The sequence below is a fragment of the Monodelphis domestica genome, chromosome 2 (genome assembly GCF_027887165.1).
Source record: "Monodelphis domestica isolate mMonDom1 chromosome 2, mMonDom1.pri, whole genome shotgun sequence".
NCBI classification, from domain to species: Eukaryota; Metazoa; Chordata; class Mammalia; order Didelphimorphia; family Didelphidae; genus Monodelphis; species Monodelphis domestica.
This window is the reverse complement of record NC_077228.1, coordinates 164,793,452-164,815,538: the sequence shown is the minus strand read 5'-3', so window position 1 is coordinate 164,815,538 and position 22,087 is coordinate 164,793,452. Positions and strand designations below refer to the sequence as shown.

At 43.2% G+C, this 22,087-nt stretch overlaps 1 protein-coding gene across 1 annotated transcript; it reads left to right on the top strand.

Annotated features, from left to right (window-relative positions):
- The first annotated feature begins 706 nt into the window (after window positions 1-706).
- Window positions 707-22,011, top strand: KCNJ9 (potassium inwardly rectifying channel subfamily J member 9). Its single transcript, XM_001379439.4, has 4 exons — window positions 707-909; window positions 3,647-4,580; window positions 13,103-13,449; window positions 21,896-22,011. Exons 2-3 carry the CDS (start codon window positions 3,671-3,673, stop codon window positions 13,432-13,434), a joined length of 1,242 nt encoding a protein of 413 aa, XP_001379476.2. The 5' UTR covers window positions 707-909; window positions 3,647-3,670; the 3' UTR covers window positions 13,435-13,449; window positions 21,896-22,011.
- The last annotated feature ends 76 nt before the right edge of the window (window positions 22,012-22,087 follow it).

Here is a 22,087-nt window from a genome sequence, read left to right as displayed (position 1 = left end):
GATCATTGAAGGGACTACCTACATAGATGGAATCATGCTTGTATTATGTATCTTTTAAATGTTTTTATATTATTTTAAGGTGATACAATGAATCAGTGAATTAGGTAAAGGGAAAAGGATACTGGGATTATATGTATATATATATATATATGTAATATATATATATAATAAAGGAACTGAAGCACAAAGAACTTAAGATTATTTATGTGACTTACTCTGGATTTCATAGCCCCTAACTTTCTGCCTGCTAATACTTCCTCAATGCCTGTGCCACTTCTTTTGATCAACCTGAGACTCCTCTCAATCTCCCCTGCACTCACTTCAGGGTAAAGTTGGACTAATACAACCTGAAGAATCTCATGGTTGGTTGGATTCAAGTCAGGGAGGAGCTCATTTTGCCTATATATTCCTAAAAGATGTGATTTTACCTTTTCCTCTTGGGGGAGATCTCTGATATCCCCAGGAAGCCCAGCTCTGCTCCTATCTTCAAACCTATTAGATCCCCAAAAGGAAAAGGAGTTTCTGTAGACTTCATTGGTGGTAGAGGGGGGGAGGTCTGGTGCAAGGAGTGGAGAGGAGTGTGGTAAATATTAGCTAAAAATAACCCTAGTGTGTTGATCAGCATCTAGTGGTACCCAGGATTGGGGGAGAGTAGAGAGAGGGCGGGAGCCGTCGCCTAGGAGGCCACCAGACTGGTTACCGTGGAAACAAGCAGGAGCAGGGGAGCCTGGGAAGTTAGGATGACACAGATAGCCAGTCCTGGTCGGAGCTGCCGCTAAATTTAGGAAAAACATTGGTGTCCTCGACTTCCAATCTCCTGGGGGGGCTGCCCTGGGGGGGGAGGTGTCAGGGGCATGGACGCCACCCCCCGGGGGGCCCTGCTGCTGTCTCCTCTGCTCCCTATGCACTGTGAGTTGAGTTGTGGATGGGGGATTCAGGGTCTGGGGGTCCCGGTTTCTGTGGCAATAGGGAGGATGGGATGAGGGATGGGGGGATTAGATCCCTTAAATTCTCTTCAGACCACCTTGTGGAAGGTTACTCTCCCAATACTCATATTTTCCACTGCCTGTGGTGTATGTTTTGGGAGGGGGCAGTGATACAAAAGGAGACTGAAGGACTGAGGATCTTTGGGAATGGGGAAAAGGAGAGTCCACAGAGGATAAGGTAGGAAGGTGGGGAGAAATGCAAAGAGAGACTGGGTAAATCCTGGGATGGAAAGTGATTTGGGTCTTTTCACACCCTACAAGGGAGAGGGAAGTCTCTCTCTAACCTAACAGGAACAAAGGGGTTAGGACGGGAAAAGAATGGGAGGAGGGTCAGTCCTAATTCTGGAATAATGCATGAGGGGAGAAGGTTACTAAAGACTGTTCTGAGGGAGATGAATGTCTGGATTCCATTCATAGCCCTGAGAAGGAGGGTCATCTAGCAGACAGGATGGGAGAAAGAACACCAGAGACTGTAATGGAGCTGGACCACTTTGAGAGGGGCTAGAGGGCCAGCTGAGTAATTTTTTGAGTGGCCTAGGACTTCTGAGTTGGCAAATGCTTAGAAATCACTCCAGGAGGACAATTCTAGCCGCAGTGGAGGAAAAAAGAGGTCAGTGATGGGAGGAGGGGGGAGAGGGAAGGAATTGTCTGTTACCATCCTGTTCAAAGTTAGGGTAATACTACACTGTGTGGTTAGAATGGTATTCCCTGAGCTTTCCTGGAGAATATCCAGGAATGGTCTGTCCCTGGGGGCCCTGAAACATTTTTTTCAAGTTCCTCTCCTATAGAGGATATGGCTATAATAGCTCTAGGGCCTGTAGGTAAAAATCTAGACAATTTTTCTGCAGATCCTGGACAGATTCTGAAGCCAACAGTGACCCTTCTATCAATTCCTCTCCCTCTCTTCCACTCCATAATATCCCTCTTCCCTGTTATTACCATCCTTTTTCATTCTGTTCTCTATATTCTCTAATTATCAACTTAAGTTGGACTCCATATAATTTGGGGTTGGAGTCCAGGCAACTTTCAGGTGCTGATTGCTGGAAGAGGTCTTTTGTGATGGAGAAAAAGAAAGGAGGGGATAACAGGACTAATCAGGATAAGATTCATGGAAAAGGCCAAAATTAGGGAAGGGGAAAGAGTGGATTAGTCAATGTAAAATAGGAGGCTATGCCAGATGCTAAGAGGGATGAGGAAGAGGGATCTGAAGAGGATAGGATGTGGACTAGAGCTTCATTTTATTGTTCTAATATTTTTCTTCAAATGGAGAAATCCAGGCACATTGAGAGACAGAACCCACCACCAGTTATTCTGAAGGTACAAGTCCAGCCTCCTTTAAACTCAATTCTGTTGCCCTCTTTATTTCTGAGGCCCTCATGGTCTAAAGGAGGGCACTTCTCTCTTTCTCATCTTTCTTTCATTGAACAGGACCAAAAGAAAACTGGGCTAACCTTGCAGCAAAGAGGATGGTGACTAGACCTCAATTAGAATTTCTAGAGGGAGTTTCCCTAGCCCAGAAAGCCTCCACTTATTTTCTAAACCCAGAGTTCCATTTTGGCCTTCCTATAGAGGTAAAATAGTATTAGTGGAAAGACTCCTGGATTTAAAGTCAGAAGATGAGATTGAGCCTAAATTAAAGCAGAGAAGGCACATCACCTCTCTGACCTTCAGTTTCTTCATCTGTAAAAGAGGGATAAAAATATTTGCACCACCTTCCCTGCAGGCTTATTGTAAGGAAAGAATTTTGTAAACCATGAAGAGCTAAATAAATAAGAGCTATTATTATCTCCTTATGGGGGTAGAGAAGAATGGGGGATTGAGGTGAGATGGGTGGAAGGATGAAAGACTCATTTTTCACATTTCCAGAGTAAAGGGAAAGGAGAACTGGGAAGGCAACAATGAAGAAGAGAAGGGGTGGCCAGAAATAATTCATAAAAAATTGTGTTTTAGGTCCTGGACAGGGTAAAATGGCAGTAATTCCTAGTACAGAAAGAATGGAGGCTATTTAGTAAAATGGAATGTATAGAGCTCTCTCTGGATTAGGATGCAGGTACCTTGAATTTCCATGAGATTAAAGAATGTTTACATAAATTTAATTAAAACCCACTAACATGCATTTAAAAATACTAATAACTTATGTGTACCCTTAGAGCTTTAGGGTTTGCTCAGTCCATTACTTTCTGTCTCATCTGATCCTTACAACTCTATGAGGTAGATGATACCTCACAGGTGATGACACTGCAAACACCATCTTCATTGTATATCTCACTGTGTGCTGGGCATTATTCGAAGGGTTGGGAATAAAAGGCAAAAAATGAAGTCTGTCTTCAAGGAGCTACTAAGAGTAGCATTCTACTTTTAGAGCTAGAAGAGGCTTTGGAGATCACCTAGGCAAACGCATCATTTGACAAACGAGGAGCCTGAGGGCCAGGGAGGTGAAGTCCGTGTCACCCTGCCCAAGGTGACAGAGGTAAAAGTGGGCAGGTAAGAGATTAGAATTCAGGTCCTCTGATGCTAAATGCAACTCATTGGTTCTCTCTGCACGCCTGCCAGTCAGGGCCACTGAAGGTGAAGCAGAGGTGGAAATGGAGAGAGGTTCGTTCGGTTTCAGTACCTCCAGACCTCGTTCTAACTTTGCACTGTCCCCTCCATCCCCGCAGCCTACGAGAACCGTCGCTGCTGACATGGCTCAGGAAAACTCAGCCTTCTCTCCTGGGCCCGAGGAGCCCCCCGGGGGTCTCCCCCGCGCCCTGACGGCGCGTGCTGAGCCGCGTGAGCCTCCTGAGCGTCAACCCCGACGTGGCCGCCAGCGCTATGTAGAGAAGGACGGCAAGTGCAATGTACAGCAGGGCAACGTGCGGGAGACGTACCGCTACTTGACAGACATCTTCACCACGCTGGTGGACCTGCAGTGGAGGCTCAGTTTGCTCTTTTTCGTGCTCGCCTATGCGCTCACCTGGCTCTTTTTCGGCGCCATCTGGTGGCTAATCGCCTACGGCCGAGGGGACCTGGAGCACCTGGAGGACACGACGTGGACGCCTTGCGTGAACAACCTCAACGGCTTCGTGGCCGCCTTCCTCTTCTCCATCGAAACCGAGACCACCATCGGCTACGGGCACCGCGTCATCACGGACCAGTGCCCCGAGGGTATCGCGCTGCTGCTGCTGCAGGCCATCCTGGGCTCCATGGTCAATGCCTTCATGGTGGGCTGCATGTTCGTCAAGATCTCGCAGCCCAACAAGCGCGCCGCTACGCTCGTCTTCTCCTCGCACGCCGTGGTATCACTGCGTGACGGGCGCCTGTGCCTCATGTTCCGCGTGGGTGACCTGCGCTCGTCTCACATCGTGGAAGCCTCGATCCGCGCTAAACTCATCCGCTCGCGCCAGACGCTCGAGGGCGAGTTCATCCCCCTGCACCAGACCGACCTCAGTGTCGGCTTTGACACTGGCGATGACCGTCTCTTCCTTGTCTCCCCACTTGTTATCAGTCACGAGATAGATGCCTCCAGCCCCTTCTGGGAGGCGTCACGCCGTGCCCTCGAGAGGGACGACTTCGAGATCGTGGTGATCCTTGAGGGCATGGTGGAGGCCACTGGTGCGGGGACTGGGGCAGGGAAGAAGGGGGCAGGGTGGGGGTGAAGAATATGAGGGGGTTAGAAGACAGGGAGAGTGGGAAATGGGGCAAGTACCCGTGGTGGGAGAAGAGAGGATTATAGACATTTTTATGAATATGTGGAAAGGAGGACAACTAGGACAGTGTGGAGAAGGTAATGCCCTCTGGCAGATGGGCAGGAGGTTGAAGGGCAAGAAGATAAGAGATTATAGACCTAAGGGATTAATGGAGAATTGTTCAAAGGTAGACAAAGGAATGGGAAGAGCTGCTTTAGAGGCTGAGGAATAGAGCGGAAGATGGAGATTAAAGTAGAACAAAGTATTGGGGAGGCTTGGGGATGGGGAGGGAGATGCAAAATCTGGAAATTTTAAGAGTTGGAAGGAACCTTCGAGGTTATGTTATCCCAGAACAGGAATCTTCTCTACAGCAACCCCAGAGGGGAAAACAAGCAAACAAACCTCATCACTATCTGAGGCAGCCCATTTCACTTTTGGTCGACTCAAATTGTTGTGAAATTTTTCTTTATTTGAACCTGAAATCTATCTCTTTGCACCTTCTACCTTTTGTTCCTAGGCTTGACCCTTTGGAATCAAGCAAAAAAGTCTAATCCTTCTCCTGCATAACCTTCAAATATTTGAAGACAGCTCTCACATCTTTCTAAGTCTTCTTTTCTCCAAGATAAACATTCCCAGATTTTAGGAAGACAATCTCCAGGCCCTTTACACCCTTTAGACACTCTCAAGCTTATCAATGTCCACCCTAAATTATGGTACCCAAAATTAAACACAATACCCCAGATGAGGTCTGATTAGGTCAAAGTACAGCAGAATTATCACCTTTGTTCTGTGCCTCTCAGCACAACCTAAGAATGCATTCACTTTTTTAGCTGCAGACAACAGACAGGTGTCTGGGAAATAGGGAAGTATAAAGTTAGGGGAATGGATGGGCAAAGTTACAGAACAGAAGAGGGACTAGGGATACTAGAAGGTGGGGAAGGTTTTTTTTTTTTTTAAGTTGAATCACCCTGAGATTGGAAAATCTGGGGGGAATTACAGCCAAATGGCTGGGAGAGGAGAGAAACAGGCCCAGAGACCCAGAGAAGAGCAGGGGCTGAGACTGCAAATAAAATTGGAAGTGGGAGAAGGGTAATTAAGTAACCCAGTGTAGGGTAAAGGATAGAGACAAGGAAATAGGAGTGTGGGGCAAGGGACAAGTGCCTGGGAGGTCAGAATATGAGGACACATAGAGATGGAGGTGCTCATTTGGAGCAAAGAAATGCATTGTTTCTGTGTCAGTGCCTTTAAATGGTCTTCTCTAAAAGTTCTCCCTCCACCTCGCCATTCTAACTCTCCTTCCCAGTCTCTCAAAGATTGAGGGATATTGGGAAGGAGCTTAAGGTCATCAGAGAATGGTACCCAGTCACTGAAGAACTGTAGGTTGAGACATCCCCTACTCCCAAAGCTGAGAGCTTTCAAATTGCCATCTGGTCGTCTCAGAGCTCCTGCTGCCCCCTGCTGGTTTCTCCCTGTCAAACGAATGTGTCAGAATCAACCTCTTCAGCATCTACCCCTTCTCCCAATATTTCAACTAGCCTCAATCTTGTTCGTTTTATTATCTCCCCATCATTCCATCATGCCTCTGGGGCACCACTCCAGTCTTCTCCCTTCTCTTCCTAGTGCTTCTAAAGTCACTAATCCACTTGCCTCTTTCCTCATCATTATCCCCCGATACCTGTCCCTCCCCCCACATTACCCCAACCTAATTCCAATAGTACTTCATATGCCATGGGAAAAATAAAATCTTATTCTACCCAGAGATATCTCAGGTTACAGGTTCATAGTTTTGAGAAGGAAATTGGTCTTCTATGGCAGATCTATAGGGATATATCTATGGGTCTAACTTTCCTGAACTTATTTACTAATACCAAAGTATTGTTGTCAGTTCTGGGCACCATACTTTTTAAATGATGTTGGCAAAGTTGGCAAACGTACCCAAAGGAGCATAATCAAGTTGATGAAACCTTAAATTCTTGTCACAGGAAGGACAATTGAGGGAATGTGGGGTGTTTGATTTGGAAATGACTAATGACATGTGAGAGCTGACTTCAAACCTATGTACAACTGTAGAAGAGAATAGACTCATTCCCTGCTTCCCAAGAAAGCTGAGCTAGAGAGGGTAAAGAGGTAAGACATATAGGGCAACACATCTTGACTCAACATAACTACAGATTGACTAACAATGAAACAGATTGCTTCTCAAAGGATAGTCATCATCATCATTAGAAATGTTTAAGCAGAGATTAAATGTCCAGTCTCTTAATGCTGAGGAGGAGCTTGAAAATCTAATCACTGAACCATAGGAACTAAAAGTTTTAAGGGATCTTAAAGATCTCCCTTAACAATTGTAAAGAATGTCCCACTGAAAAACCAACCGAGAGAGGGTCTCCTCGCCAAAGAACCAAGGAAGCAAACACAATATCATTTGCAAGTAGTTATTCAGCTTTTATGAGACTTCCAGGATTGGAGAACCCAATTAGCCACTCAAAAAGCATTTATAAAGCACCTACCATACAAGACAATGATAGTAAATGTGGTATAAGTGGATAGGTTTTTAAGTCTCATCAGCTGTGTGACTACAGGTAAGATATTCAATCTGTTAGTCTTCTAAATGACTCTCTAGACTATAACTACATGATCATTTCCAGATCATGCTTCCTGTATTCTGTCCATATTCCTTACCCCCTTTTCATTAGTGCTTGGACTCTGCTGCAGGGACTCTGAGCTCTAATGAGAGAGTTTTTACCTTATCTTTCCTGGAACCAGGTCTCTACTTCATTTTTCAGCCATTTTTAAACCATGCCACTACTCACATTCCCTTCTCCTTTCTTCCTCCCCTTTATGTGTTCATTGTCTTTCCTCTTTAGAATTTAAGTTCCTTAAACTTATTCTCTTTGGTCCTAGAGAGCAAAACTGGAATTACAGGGTAAAAGTTACAAAGAGTCAAGCCTAGGCATGATATAAGCAAAAAAATTCCTAACAATTAGCTCTATTTAAAAAAAACAGAATGGGCTGCCTCATTAATTAGTAGGTTCTCCGTTATTTGAAATTTTCAAGCACAGGTTGGATGATCATTTCTGGTTTATGTTTGTACAGGGAATTTCTATCCAAAGATGAATTGAACTAAATGGACTCTGAGGTCCCTTCCAACCCAGAAATTCCATGATTATATTATAAAGTTCATAGTAAAAGACAAAGAACAGATTCAGAACACAGAGGGAATGATGGAAGGACCGAAGAATGTGAAGAGAATAGGGGATTTGAGAGTTCAAGATCATGAAGGTTTTGAGTCAAGATGAAATCTGCCAAGGGTAGCCAAGGTCGAGGAAAGAGAGGGTTGAGGAAGCTGATGAAGGGGAGGCCAAACCATGCAAGGAAGCTTATCACCTTAAATGAGAGACTGGGCATGGACAAGGAATGTTAAGGTAGAAAGAAACACCTACAAAACATCCTTTTAGTAAAGTGTCCTAGAACTTTGTTGGTAGAAGTCAAACTTACTTATTTTACCTTTTTTTTTTTTTAAAGCAAGACATTTGCTCTAGCCCTGCAGCACCTATCATCTTCTCCAAAACCTTTCAAATATTTTGGCGTCATAGCAGGCCCATCTGTCAGTTGTGTTAATATCCTAGGATGTAAAGTCCAAGAGCCAAGTCATCAGGATCTATTGATTTGAATTATTGAGGTCAGCCAAATATTGTACTGTCAACTCCTCAACTAGCTTGGCTTTCCATTTGTGGCTAGCCATTTTTATTCTGTCTTTCCTCATCTGAGGATCCTCCCCCTTGGAAGATTAAATAGAAACAATATAAACGGATTAGTTCTACCTTCTTACCATCATTAGTTATAATATTTTCATTGCCTAAAGCAACGATTTCATCCCTTCTTCAGTCTTCTCCACGTGGCCACTCCCCACAATTTATAGAAAATAAAAACAAGGGGGCAGCTAGGTGGCTCAGTGGATTGAGAGTCAGGCCTAGAGATGGGAGGTTCTGGGTTCAAATTTGGCCTCAGATACTTCCTAGCTGTGTGACCCTGGGCAAGTCACTTGACCCCCATTGCCTAGCCCTTACCACTCTTCTGCCTTGGAGCCAATGCACAGTATTGACTCCAAGATGGAAGGTAAGGGTTTAAAAACAAAAAACAAAACAAACAAATAAAAAAATCAAAAATTCCTTTAGAGGCAGCTCAACATAGTAAGTAGGGCATTGGATTTACAGTAAAGAATCTTCTGGTTCTTCTCCCTTAATTCTGTATCAGTTCATTTAAGTAATCTCAGGTTTCACTGAAACCATCCCTCTTATTATTTCTTAAGGCACAAAAGCATTCCAATTTGGTTATCCATTTCCCAATTAATGGGCATCCACTTACCTTCCAATTCTTTGTTTCCACCAAATGAAACTGCTATAAATACTTTTGTATATAAAGACCCCTCTTTCCTGATCTCTTTGCGAGTAGAGGCGTGGTAGTAATATTGCTAGGTCAAAGAGTATGTATAGTTTAATTACTCTGGGGACATAGTTCCAAATTGCTTTTCAGAATAGCTGGACCAATTCACAGCTTCATCAATAGGTCATTAATGTGCCTGTTTTCCCACAGGCCCTCCAACATTTGTCAGTCTGCTAGGGGTGAGGTTCAGCTTTGCTTTAATTTGCATTTCTCTGATTTGAATTATGTTTTCATATGGCTATTGATATCTTGAATTTCTTCCTTTGAATATGCCTATTCATACCCTTTGACCATTTATCAATGGCAATATGTCTTCCTTAATGTAATTTCCACTGATGAAAACCTGTTTCTGATCCTGAACTATTTGACAGTGACAAGAGCTTTGTGGTGAGAACTTGCCTTTTCTCATCTTCAATAACTGTGTCTGCTAAGGAGGCAGGGCTCCATTATCTTCAGAAGCAGTTGCCAGGATGCATCTTCACAAGAGTTGCTTCCCAGTGTGACGGCTTCAGGGGGGAGGCTGGTGGTTTGGAAAGTGCTCTCACTCCCTGGATTCATGGACTTACTTATGCCTGGGTGAAGGTGGGCCTCTTCTTCACGGTGATTACTCCCCTCAATGATGGCTCTAAAGCCCTGGCTGGAAGCCAGGGACGAGGGTCTGGGGGCTCAGGGTTTGAGAGAAGGTGATTGTTGAGGTGGTAACAGTGTTTTGACTTGCCTGGCACATTCTGCCTCCTGTCTTTCCCTCAGGGTGCCTTGCTGCTTCAGTAGGCTGGCTTGCCTGCCTTGTAGATGGCAATTGGTAGGGATGGCTGGTCCCTTTTCCACGAGAGCTATTTCCCCTAATAATAGTTTCAAGAGCTGGGCTAGAAACAAAGCTACTGATCTGGGGGATGTTGCTATTCCCAGCTCTTGGACCTATCTGGTGGCAGATGGCATTGGTAGTGGTAAGGAAGGGATTACTTCTCTCAGTAACAAAAGCTTATAGGTTTATAAAGCACTTCCCTCATAACAATTCTGAGATGTAGGTTTTTTATGTTGTTGTTCAATCATTTTCAGTTGGTTTACCTCTTTGTGACTCTATTTGGGTTTTGTTTTTATTTTTTTGGCAAAGATACCAGCATGGTTTGCCCTTTCTTTCTCCAGCTCATTTTGTAGCTAAGGAAACTGAGGCCAGCAGGGATAAGTGACTTGCCTAGGGTCACACAGCCAATAAATCTCTGAGGTCAAATTTGAACTCAGGAAGTTAAGCCTTCCTGTCTCCAGGCATGGCACTCTAGCCACTGTACCACCCAGTTGCCTTAAGAGGTAGGTAGTACAGGTATTATTATGTACATTTTTAACCTCACCCACAATTTCATCCATCCTAGGAGTTCCCAATGAGGAACTTCCTATATAATGCAGATTGCAACCTTCTAGTCCCAAAGTTACCTTGGGATAAGCGGATAGTGGCTTGCCCAAGGTTACACAGTTAGAAGTTTGAGGAACAAGTCTGAAGCCTGACTGATGGCTATCCCTCTCCTCTATACACGATTGCTTCCCTAGTCCCATTTTACACATCAGCAAACTGAACCTGAGAGATGAAGTGACTTGCAAGTATCAGAGGTCTCCTGATCTCACTACCATTTCTTCTGCAAATAGGCAGAGTGGTAAAGCAGAGTCATGAAAACCCAGTTCTGACTCATCTTCCTGAGTTCAAATCTGGCCTCAAATTCTTACTAGCAAGTCACTGAACTATGATGACCTCAGCTTCCTCATGCGATGGTGAATGAAATAGCAAATCACTCCAGTATCTTTGCCAAGAAAACCCCAAATGTGTTCACAAAGAGTCAGAGATGACTAAAACAACTGAGTAACAACAATTACTAGCATAATTGCCTATGAGGTCTAATTTGCTTCCTAGAAATTACAGTCTCTCGGAGCAGGTAGGTTGCTCAGAGGATGGAGAGCCAGATGTGGAAATGGAAAGCCCTGAGTTCAAATCTAGCCTCAAACATTTCCTAGTTTTGTGACACTGGGCAAATCATTTAATCCCGAGTGTCTAGTCCTTACCCCTCTTCTGCCTTGGAACCTATACTTAGTATTGATTCTAAGACAGAAGATAAGGGTTTTAAAAAATAAAAGAAAGTCGTATCTCTAGCTGCCACTGATTTTTACTTATTCTTTTGAATTTAGGCAACTGAGGCCATGGGTAATGCTTTGTCCCTTTTGGGATACTCTCCCCCATGAGCATGCTCCTATAGCATGCTACTCCATCAATACATCAACAGAGATTCATGAAGTGACAATTATGTGCCAAGAATTTGCTAAGCACTGACAATACAAAGATAATAATGGAAATAATTCCTGTCTTCAAGGAGTTTACATTCGAATGAGGGAGACGATATGTACATCTATGTTTACACAAAATAAATACAAAGTTTTTGAGGACACAAGGAGGAGCTATTATGAGGAAGAAAGGCTTCATGTAAAAGGCTGTAAGCCTTGAAAGAAAGCAAAAATTCTAAGAGGTGGAAGAGAGTGAGGAATACGTTCATTCAAGGTAAGGGCACTGGCTGGTACAAAGACATGGAAATAGAAGATGGAGGGTCAAGAGTAAAGAATATAAAGAACTCCAGTTTGGCTGGACTGCAGCATGGAATGGACAATAAGGCTATAAAGAGAGTCTGGGGCCATGTTGTAAAGACCTTTAAATGCCTAACAGAAGGAAGGGGGAAAACATTTATTATGTGCCTACTGTGTGCCAGGCACAGGCCTAAGCATTTACAATTATTTTTTCATTGGATCTTCACAATAAGCCTGGGAGATAAGGACTCTTATCATCCCCATTTTACATTTGAGGAAACTGAGGCAGACAGAGGTTAAGTGACTCGCCCAGGTCACAGAGCTACTTTGTGTCTGAGGTTGGGTTTGAACTCAGGTCTGACTGCAAGCCCAATGCTTGATTGTGCCACCTAGCTGTTTCAAGGTGATTCAGGAGGAGGGATCACACTTGATTCTAGAAGCAATAGTCATTGAAGTTTCTTGAATAGGGGAGTGACATTGTCAGACTTAAACTTTAGGAAAATAACTTTGTTAACTGTGGAGAAGAGGGAGACTTGAGTCAGAGAGACCCATTAGTAGGCAATCCAATAAGCCCAACAAGAAGCTATGCAATTCTGAGCTAAAATAGTGGCTATGTGAATGGAGAGAAAGGGTTGCAAGGAATATAGCAGTTATAAAGGGATTTTGCCTTTGTTGTATCTATTATAGATAAAGATACAACATAGATATTCATGATACCAAGTTCTTAAAATTTTTCCTTTCTCTTTTCATTTTAACGCCCACTATATCATGTTCCCAGGACACCAGGAAAATATGTTTTACTAGCCCTTGTTGAGTGTATTTTATTCCTACCCAAGGACCAAATATTCTTCTCTTTTAAGTAATAGTCTCTCCTTTGACAGCTAAGAAAACTGAGGCAGAGAGGCTTAGAGATTTGACTGCTAAGTAAGAATAGAGCTAAAAATAAAACCAGTACCTGGTCCACCTGAAATGAGATACAGAGTAGTGGATAAGATCTTTGTAAAATAAATTCCAGTATTAGGAGGGGTGGTGGACTAGGTGATTTGCAAGACCCTTTTCATCAGAAAATTATAATAGCAAATGGGCATATTCCTAGACCATTCTAGGAGACAGGAAGGTATTGAGAGATATAAGGTGGTCAGTAGGGGGCATCCTTCTGGAAGATGGGAATGTGAATCAAAGTTTTAACAAATCTGAAAGGAGGAAAAAGATAGGGAAGAAGAATGATTTAGCAATAAAATATAATAGTATCCATAATAAGGTGGGGAAGAAATAAGGTGAAGTGAAGATGCTGAGTGCATGTGGGAGGGTCTCTAAGATGCCAAGCAGAGGAGGGCTGAAGAAGCCTTGGGATGAAATAAAGTTTTTAGGGATGACAGAGGGAAGGATGGAGTCAGGAAGCCCTTTCTTGACTCCTTCTGCTCTTCCAATTCCTAGGGATGACATGCCAAGCCAGGAGTTCCTATCTGGTGGATGAGGTGCTGTGGGGTCACCGCTTCATGTCCGTACTGAGCCTGGAGGACGGCTTCTATGAGGTGGACTATGCCAGCTTCCATGAGACCTTCGAGGTGCCCACACCCTCCTGCAGTGCCCGAGAGCTGGCTGAGGCTGCTGCTCGGCTTGACGCGCATCTCTACTGGTCCATCCCCAGCCGGCTGGATGAGAAGGTGGAGGAGGAAGGGGCTGGAGAAGGGCCGGACTGGGGAAATGGAGGAGACAAAGAGAAGAATGGCCGCCTGCCGCCCCCAGAGAGTGAGTCCAAGGTGTAGCTATAGCCAGAAGAGGTAGGATATGCCCCTTCCTCACTATCTTCCAACCCCCAGTGTCAGACAGATGGCTAGGATCAGGATAGACAGGAAGAATGGCAGCGGAGAAGCCCAAGTGGAAAAGAGAAAAAGACTTAAATACCTAGAAAAAGGCTGAAGTTCAATGGGCCTTTTAGAATCTCAAGTCTAGGATCAACTTTGGGGGGGAGAGAGCTAGTGCAGATGTTAGGGGTAGGATGGAGAAACTATCCATTTGCCATGGAGATAGGGTGGGATAGGAGAGGGGTTATGGATCATTGCAGTTGTGTTTGTTATGAAACCTAATTAAACATAGAAACACATATGAGTGGGAGAGGGTCAGATCAGTATTTGGGTGAAAGATATTAGGGGGAGAGAAACAGGATTTAATGCACATATGAGAATTCAGAGTTTTATGGGAAGATGGGTAGAGAAATGGATGGAGTGATAGGATTAAGATTAGATTGGATTAAATTGTTGAATGGATAGATATAGGAAATTGTGTGGGAAGCTGAGAAGTTGGATGGATGAATGGAAAGACAGAGGGAGAGAGAAAGAGAGATACATGGATGGTAGCTGAGTGGGTAGGAATGAATGGCAGAATGGATAGAATTTCGATAGGTGGTAAAATAGGAGGGAGGAAGAAGAATATAAGAATTTCTCTTGCTGTAGGCTTGTAGGGCAGAGAGCTCTGTGTGAGAGGTGAGAGGAGATAGAATCTGTGCCTGTTGGGAGGAAAGGAGCCATGGATAGCTGGCTCTTCAGATGGGCTTTTAAAAAACTTCTATATTAAAAGAATTATATGTATATACAGATCTATTTTTTAACTGTGGGGTGGGATGGGGGTGGTAAGGGTTTGAAGATGATTCCAGTACATTGAAGGTAGCTCCAGGGCAGGTGAGGGTCAGAGGAAACTAAGAAAGGGCATCACAAGTGGTAGAGGGCATTGTGAAGGGTGGTGGGCATTCAGACAGGGGTTATGTAAGCCAGAGCTGAAGAAGGAAGGTCTTCTATCATTGCTATCACTTTTGAGTAAGTTGGGAGATGGAGGAAAGAGAGACTCAATCAGTGCTATTGAATGGGCACAGACCTGGGCACCATTGGGAGAGGCAATGGGACATGAGAACTAGCCCCTGTTCCTTGCCGTCCTTTTGGTAAGAAAGAATAAGCATATGAAAAAAACTGAACAGACAATATACCAATCGAGGAAAATCAGCCTAACTCAGACTGAAACTAAGTCCCGAGCAGTGCCAAATAATAAACAGATAAGCTAGGAAAGGGTAAAGGTCTTGGAGGATGCCTTTATCCCGACTTCTGAAGCATTTAAGATATCTGGGCAAAGAAAGGCCCTTCTTTCTGGGTAGAGGCAATACATAGAGATAGGGAGGTGGTAATGGGAGCTGACAAGCTTGGCAGAAACAGGGAAAGTGGGGTTCCTGAGCATGGCGCAGAGAAATGAGCCTTGAATCTCAAGATTAAGAATTTGGATTTTACAGAGTTGGTATCAAGGAATTATTGATGATTTTTCAAAGGTTCAATAAGCATTGGTTAAGTTCTTTAAAAAAACAACCAAAAAAAACTCTTACCTTCTACCTTAGAATTAATACTGTATTGGTGTCAAGACAGAAGAATAGTAAGGGCTAGGCAATGGGAGTTAAGTGACTTGCCTGGGGCCATACAGTTAGGAAGTACCTGAGATCAAATTTGAACCCAGGACCTCCTATTTCTAGGTCTGGCTCTGAATCCACTAAGTCACCTAGCTCCCCCACCCCCATTGCTAATGTACCAGGCACTGAGGTTACAAAGGCAAAAATGAAACAGTCCCTGCCCTCAGGGAGCTTATATTCTATTGGAGGAAAACAACATTTGCACAGGTTAATAAATAGAAATTTAGGAATAAGGACCAGATCAGTGATTTCACTAGAAAAGAAATGTGCTGGTTGAAGAAATTCCCTCCACCAAATTCTCTTTATCAGTGTAATAGTTGGCGCCTTCTCTGCAACTTTTTAATCTTTGAGAGGTTCCTAGATCTCTGAAAAGATTAAGTGACTTGCCCAGGGCTACAAAGCCAGTATAGGTCAGAGGCAGGACTTAACCTGTCTTCCTAGATTCTCTCTCCACTACATACACAGCAAATATGCCACAACTGGGGAGGAGTAAGGATGCAGAGAGAAGTACAGGAAAGGATGAGGAATCACAGATGATGCCTCTAGGACTGAGCTGAGCCACGTAGGGATGAGCCCTGTAACGATGAGGAAGGAGAGCATTTCAGGAAGGGAGTGTGTGTGTAGGGGCAGGTGGGCAAAGGCACAGAGACAGGAGGGATAGATATAGAGAACAGAAGGAGAGTGACATAGACTTATGACGAAAGTGCACTTTGGGAAGATTTGTCTGATGATGACTGTAAAGAGAGAAGGGTGGCACAGACCTCCGGAGGGAATTAGGAGGCAATCGCAGTAACTAGTCCATGAGAGGACTGGAGGAAATGGCATTTAAACTGGTCTTCAAAGGTTTAAAGGCTGGATGTGAGCTGGGGTTCCATCAGTTGATTCCCTGGGACTTATTCCTCTGAGAAACAAGGACCTGAATTAGAGTGGTGGCCGTGGAAAGGGAGACGATCTCTTGGCCAATAAAGATGACCAGGATATGATAATGGGCGGAATAAGAGAAGTGAAAGAGAGCAAAGGTTCAAAGATGACTTTAACTGTGACTGTGGCCTGCTGTCTGTCTGGGCTGCTCGGACTGGGAGCCCCCCAGAATAATCTCCCCTTCATAACCTCTTATATCTTGTCTGCCCTTCCCATCCTTCTGCCCCAGTAATTAAAAGAGTAGATGATGAGGGATAGGGGTGGGGGCAAAGCTCAGATGGTAAAGTGGGATGAGAGGGAGGCAAAACCTCTGGGGCCATTCTTCTTTTAAAAAAAAAAAAGTGAAAGGAAACATGGCCACTGGCCAAGAGCACCAGGACCCTGGTCCTGCCTGCCCCCAGAAGGGAGGGAGGCCGTATTGGACAATCCTGGCTTAGTAAGGGTCCTTTGCTCCACATCTCTGACTTCATACTCGCTCCTGCTCTTTAATAAACTTACAGCCCTTCTGGGGGGGAAGAACCCTGGTCCCATGTCTGGTCTGTCCCAAGCTTAATGGAGTGACAATGTGTGTGTGTGTGTGTGTGTGTGTGTGTGTGTGTGTTGGGAGGAGTGGATAGGGATGGGAATAAATAATAAATTAATAAATAACAAAATTCTCCTGGAGTAGGGTTGATAGAAGACACGTAAGAACCAAAAGTTTTTAAACTCTTACCTTCTATCTTAGAATCAATACTGTGTATTGGTGCCAAGGCAGAAAAGTGGTAAGGGCTAGGCAATGGGGGTCAAGTGACTAGCCCAGGGTCACACAGCTGGGAAGTATCAGAGGCCAAATTTGAACCCGGGACCTCCTGTCTCTAGGTCTAGCTCTCCATCCACTGAGCCACTCAGCTACCCACACAGGACATTTAAGGTCCTTTCCAAAATTATAATGACTATTATTATGACTACCAATAGTAACAGATGATAATTATGTAGTGCCTAAGGTTTTTACCACACCTTTCATACATTTTCTCATTTGATCCTCACAACAATCTACACGAGGTAGGTACTATAGGTATTTTTATTCCATGTTGACAGATGAGGAAACTGAGATTCGAAGAACGGAAGTGATTCTGCCATGGTCATGCAGGTAATAAGCATGAAAGGCAGCATGGTTGTTTGCCAAATGTGTAGGAGACGTGACATTGAGAGCCAAATTTATCTGGATGCTAGAGGCAGGATCCCCAAAGATCCCAGCAGACTGGGATGACGGATCAAATCCCATGGCTTCATCTGCCTGCACCGTCCCTCTACCAGTGTAGATCACAGCTCCTTTTTTTAAATTTCATTTAATGGATTAATTAAGAGAATTTTCCCACGGTTACATGATTTATGTTCTTTCCCTCCTCTCCTCCCACCCCCATCCCATAGCCAACGTGCAGTTCCACAGCTCCTTTCTATCTGAACAGATGGATTTGGAGAGTTATTCCATTCTCAGAACTTCAATAACCCAGTGATTATCCAGGTAATGACTTCCCTGTCATTTAGCTAAACGGTCTTCAGGCAGAAGATATCATTAGGTCTCAGGGTGGTGCCGTGGAGATAGTACCTGTCTGGGAGTCAGGAAGACCTGTGTTCAAATCCACATTCAGATAGTTACTAGCTGTGTGAAACCTCTGTTTACTTCAGTTTCCTCCTCTGTAAAATGGGGATAATAATAACACTTACCTCCCAGGGTTGTTATGAGGAGCAAATGAGAGATAATAATTCTAAGTGCTTAGCATAATACATGGAACATAGCAAACACTATATGAATGTTAGCCATTCTTTTTCTCTCACATGAGGAGTGCACAGAGAGTCTTTCAGTCTGGTCAAGACTTGACAATGCGTTCGTTGCCTCTAAGAACTAAGATTTACCTCCATACCATAATGAAACATGGAATAAGACTCTGGGAGGAGGATCAGGATCGAATCAGCTGGAATTCAATAGGGATGTGTGTAAATTCCTAGACTTGACTTCAAGAAATCAACAACCTAAGGGCAGGATGAGGGAGATCCCGTTGCTGGGAAAAGAGGTGCTGGTTTCAGTGGGTTGAGAGCTTAATATATCAACAGCTTATCATAGTGGCCAAAACCCCCTGAAAAATGTATTCCCATCCTTCTTTGAATAGTATAATGTCCAGAACAAAGGTGATGACAGTGCTCTGTCCTTGTAGTCCCATTTGAAATATTGCATTTCCTTTCTAGATATCCTATTTTAGGAAGGACCTTGACGAACAAGAACCCTTCCAAAGGATAACTAGCATGGAAAGGAAATTGGAGTCCATGCCATGTAAGGATCATTTGAGGGGAATAGGAGGCTCAGTTTGGCAAAACAAAAAATTATGGGAGATGTAATAACAGTTCTCAGGTGTCTGGAGGGTTGTCACCTAGAAGAAAGATTAGACATTTTGTGCTTAGCCCCAGTAGGCATGACCAACACAGGGTGGCAGATTTCAGCTTCATATGAGGGAAAACTTCCTGACAAAGTTGTCCCAAAATGGAAATGTTCTGGTAGCTGGAGGTCTTGAAACTGAGGCTGGATGACCACTTCTTGGGAATGTTGTAGAGGGATTCTTGCTCAGGTAAAAATCACAGGATTCTGAGCTGGAATGGGGCTTTTGGGATCATCTGGTCCAAATCCAAATTTGCTTCCTCTTAGGTACTTAGCACCCTTTTGTATTAGATCTTAAAAAATAGACCTAGCTTAAGGGCTTTTGCCTCACTATAAGTATGACTTAAGTACTTTTTAGTTATTCAGTAAGGAGTTTACAACTTTATCTTCCCCTAAAGTATGTCTAAGTATGGGTGGAGTGATGTTAGAGTTTTCACATTCCTGATCAAGTACCTTCATTGTTTAAAATGGGGAATGTTCTAAGGTAGAGTCTGAGAATTCACAAGTCTGAGAAATTTTAAGATTCACAATCCCCTCTGATGATCATTGGGAGACTAGTCTCCCCATTGATCATTTAACATAATCATCTTGTAGTCCTAAATGCACTTCTAACTACAGATTCATACAATATTCAATTTTCTAAGAGGAAATTAGAGTAGTGAGGGAGGAATAGAAAAAAAAAGAAAGCAAAACCAATGTTTTGCTAGGCGCATTGACAGAAAGCCAAATTAGGGACAGTCCCTTTTGGCATAAATGTGTACATTTACAATAAATGTTCAATCAAACTTCAGTTCAAACAACCACACCCAAAGTTCATTCTTGATCTTCTTGATGTAGTGTGGATTTTCCAGCATCTTTCTGCAACAATTCATTCTCTGGATATTCTTTGGATTTAGGAGTTATCAAACTTCTTCCTTGAAGATCTTTTCTCAAACAAAATCAAAATCTTCAATTTTTATAAAAATACAATCTCAAACAAAAGATAAAAAAATCTTGGATTTTAAATTAAAATACAATCCTGAGCAAGTCATTTAACTCCAGTTGCCTAATCTTTACTACTCTTCTGCCTTGGAACCAATACTTACTATTGATTCTAAGATATAACCCTCTGACAACAAATATCACTCAAGGCAGAAACCTGAGAGATGGACTATAAGGTTGCCAAAGGTGTTTACTACTGTGATGGAGGAGATCCAATGCAAAGTCCAGTCTGAGGTGACAGTGAAATCCTCCAGATGCTCCTGTTTGGGGAAGCTATTGTTGTGATTGAATGAAGTCCCAGGATAAAGTAGAGCCTAATGATAGAGATCTGCAAGCATTCAAGGCGTTTTGGTATATCCATGCACATAGGGAAGATCAAGTGGATGAAGAATGTCTGGTGCCCCTATGTCAAACATACATTTGGATGCATATTCCATAGAACAGTGTTTCTTGACTTTTTTCCCATCATAGGCCCTTTTGGTAGTCTGGTGAAGCCTATTTAGATTTCTTCTCAGAAATAATGTTCTAAAATCTGAATTAAATTTCATTTTCATTTTAAATGCATGAATACACAGGATTACAAAGGAAACCAATTCTATTGAATTGTTTTCAGAAAATTGCAGGGTTCTTTTGCTGAATCTAAGCTTTCTCAGAAAGTAAAGAATCACTTTTACCAGTAACATTTTATTGATGTTATTATAGGGAACAAGACAAGGGGCACAGATAAATATTACCCAGAGGGCAATGGAGAGGGGCATCGTAGAATAGGCTGTGATGTATAAACAATAAGGGACTCTGAATGGGAATGCAAGATACCATCAAAGAATTGCATGTGATAGGAAGAGAAAGATGGACTAGTCAAATGACAAGAGGAAGGGATGGCCAATGGATAGCCATATAACTGGTTGTTGTTCAGTCATGTCCAACTCTTCATGACTCCATGGACCATATTGTCTATGGGGTTTTCTTGGCAGAGATACTGGGGTGGTTTGTCATTTCCTTCCCCAGTAGATTAAGGCAAACAGAGTTAAGTGACTTATGTAGGATCACACAGCTAATGTATCTAAGGTCAGATTTGAACTCAGGTCTTCCTGACTCCAGACATATTTCTATCCACTAAACTATCTAGCTGATTCCTAGTTAAAACTCACTTAAGAAATAATATCTCATATAACAGCTGTGGCCAAGGGGTCTCCTCTTGGCAGAGTACAGGGGACAGAGACCAGATGGTGTGTGTGTGTGTGATGAAAGGGGGGCCTAAATCACCAAGAGGGGGGATTTAAAAGAATTTAAGGACCATCAACCTCAATGGGAAACATGAGGTTTTTCTAAAACATCTCTCATAAATGGTCCAGCCTCCACTTTAACACCTCTGCGAAGGAGGAACTCATTACCTCCTGAGACAGCTCTTGCTGTTTTGAATGAATGCAGTAGGATTTTCCTTACATTGAACAGATATCTGTCTCCCAGTAACTTCCACCCATTGGTTGCATTTTGCCTACTGGATCCAATTCTAATAGTTGCTCATATTTCTATCTTCGCTTTATGACTTGCAAAATACTCGTTTGCTTCTTTTGACAGCCCTCTGAGGTAAGAGCTAGAGAAATTAATATCCTCATTTATAAAAACAGAGGTTCAGAGAAGTCAGTAGACTTTTTTTGTGGATAATAAGTTTGAGTTGGGTTTTGAATCCTGGTCTCTGTTTATTCCAAATCCAAACAATCTTCCCTCCACACTATATCACCTATTGTAATAACAACCCTTCAAGTCCTTGAGCATAGCAATCCTGTCCCTTCCAAGCCTTTTTTCTTCCAGGATAAATAATGCCACTTTCCTCAATCTCTTCTTCTTTTTTAAGCCCCTACCTTCTGTCTTAGAATTAATACTGTGTAAGGGTTAGGCAATGGAGGTTAAGTGACTTGCCCAGGGTGGCAAAGCTAGGAAGTGTCTGAGACCACAATTGAACCAAGACTGCCTGTCTCTAAATCCACTGAACCACCCTGCTGCTCCTCTTCAACCCATTATTTATGCTGCGATGCTGGGTCTTCATTAGCCTTCATCCTCCTCAGGGCATCCTTAATTTTGCTGGTTAATGGCTGGTCTAAAATTTGGCACACTAAATTAGCCATTACCCTCCAGATGGGTCAGACCCAGGCAGAATTCAAGAGAACTCTCACCTTCCCCTTCTGGACACTGTCTCTCTAAGGGTGCCTTTTCTAGCTACATCACAATGCTGACTATCCTGAATTTAGATTCTCTTGGAATTTCCAGATCTTTCCCACATAAACTGCTTTTCTAGCCCATTTCCCCCTTCCTGTTCTTGTACAGTTGGTTTTTTGAACCTAAGCATAGGATCTTACATTTATCTTTATTAAAACTCAAGCTGTTACTCCAAATCCTTTTCATCTTATAGAGATTTTGTGATCAATGATTCTAGCCAATCAAGATATTTGCTTCTTTTCAGCTTCGTGTCATACCAAAATTGTGTCTGGCTCCAAGTCACTGCTAAGAATACGCAACAGAAAAGGGCTAAACAGAGAACTCAATCAAGGCTAAATAGAGAACTCTGCTGGACATCTCCCTCCAGGCTGATATTGATCTGTTAATTTATAGGCTTCTCAATTCATACTCTTCCCCCACCTCCCGCCCTCCAGGA

Coding starts and splice junctions, on each gene's coding strand:
- KCNJ9 (XM_001379439.4), top strand. CDS start 3,671: ATGGCTCAGGAAAACTCAGCCTTCTCTCCTGGGCCCGAGGAGCCCCCC. Junction 4,581..13,102: donor GGGCATGGTGGAGGCCACTG/GTGCGGGGACTG, acceptor TCCAATTCCTAG/GGATGACATGCCAAGCCAGG.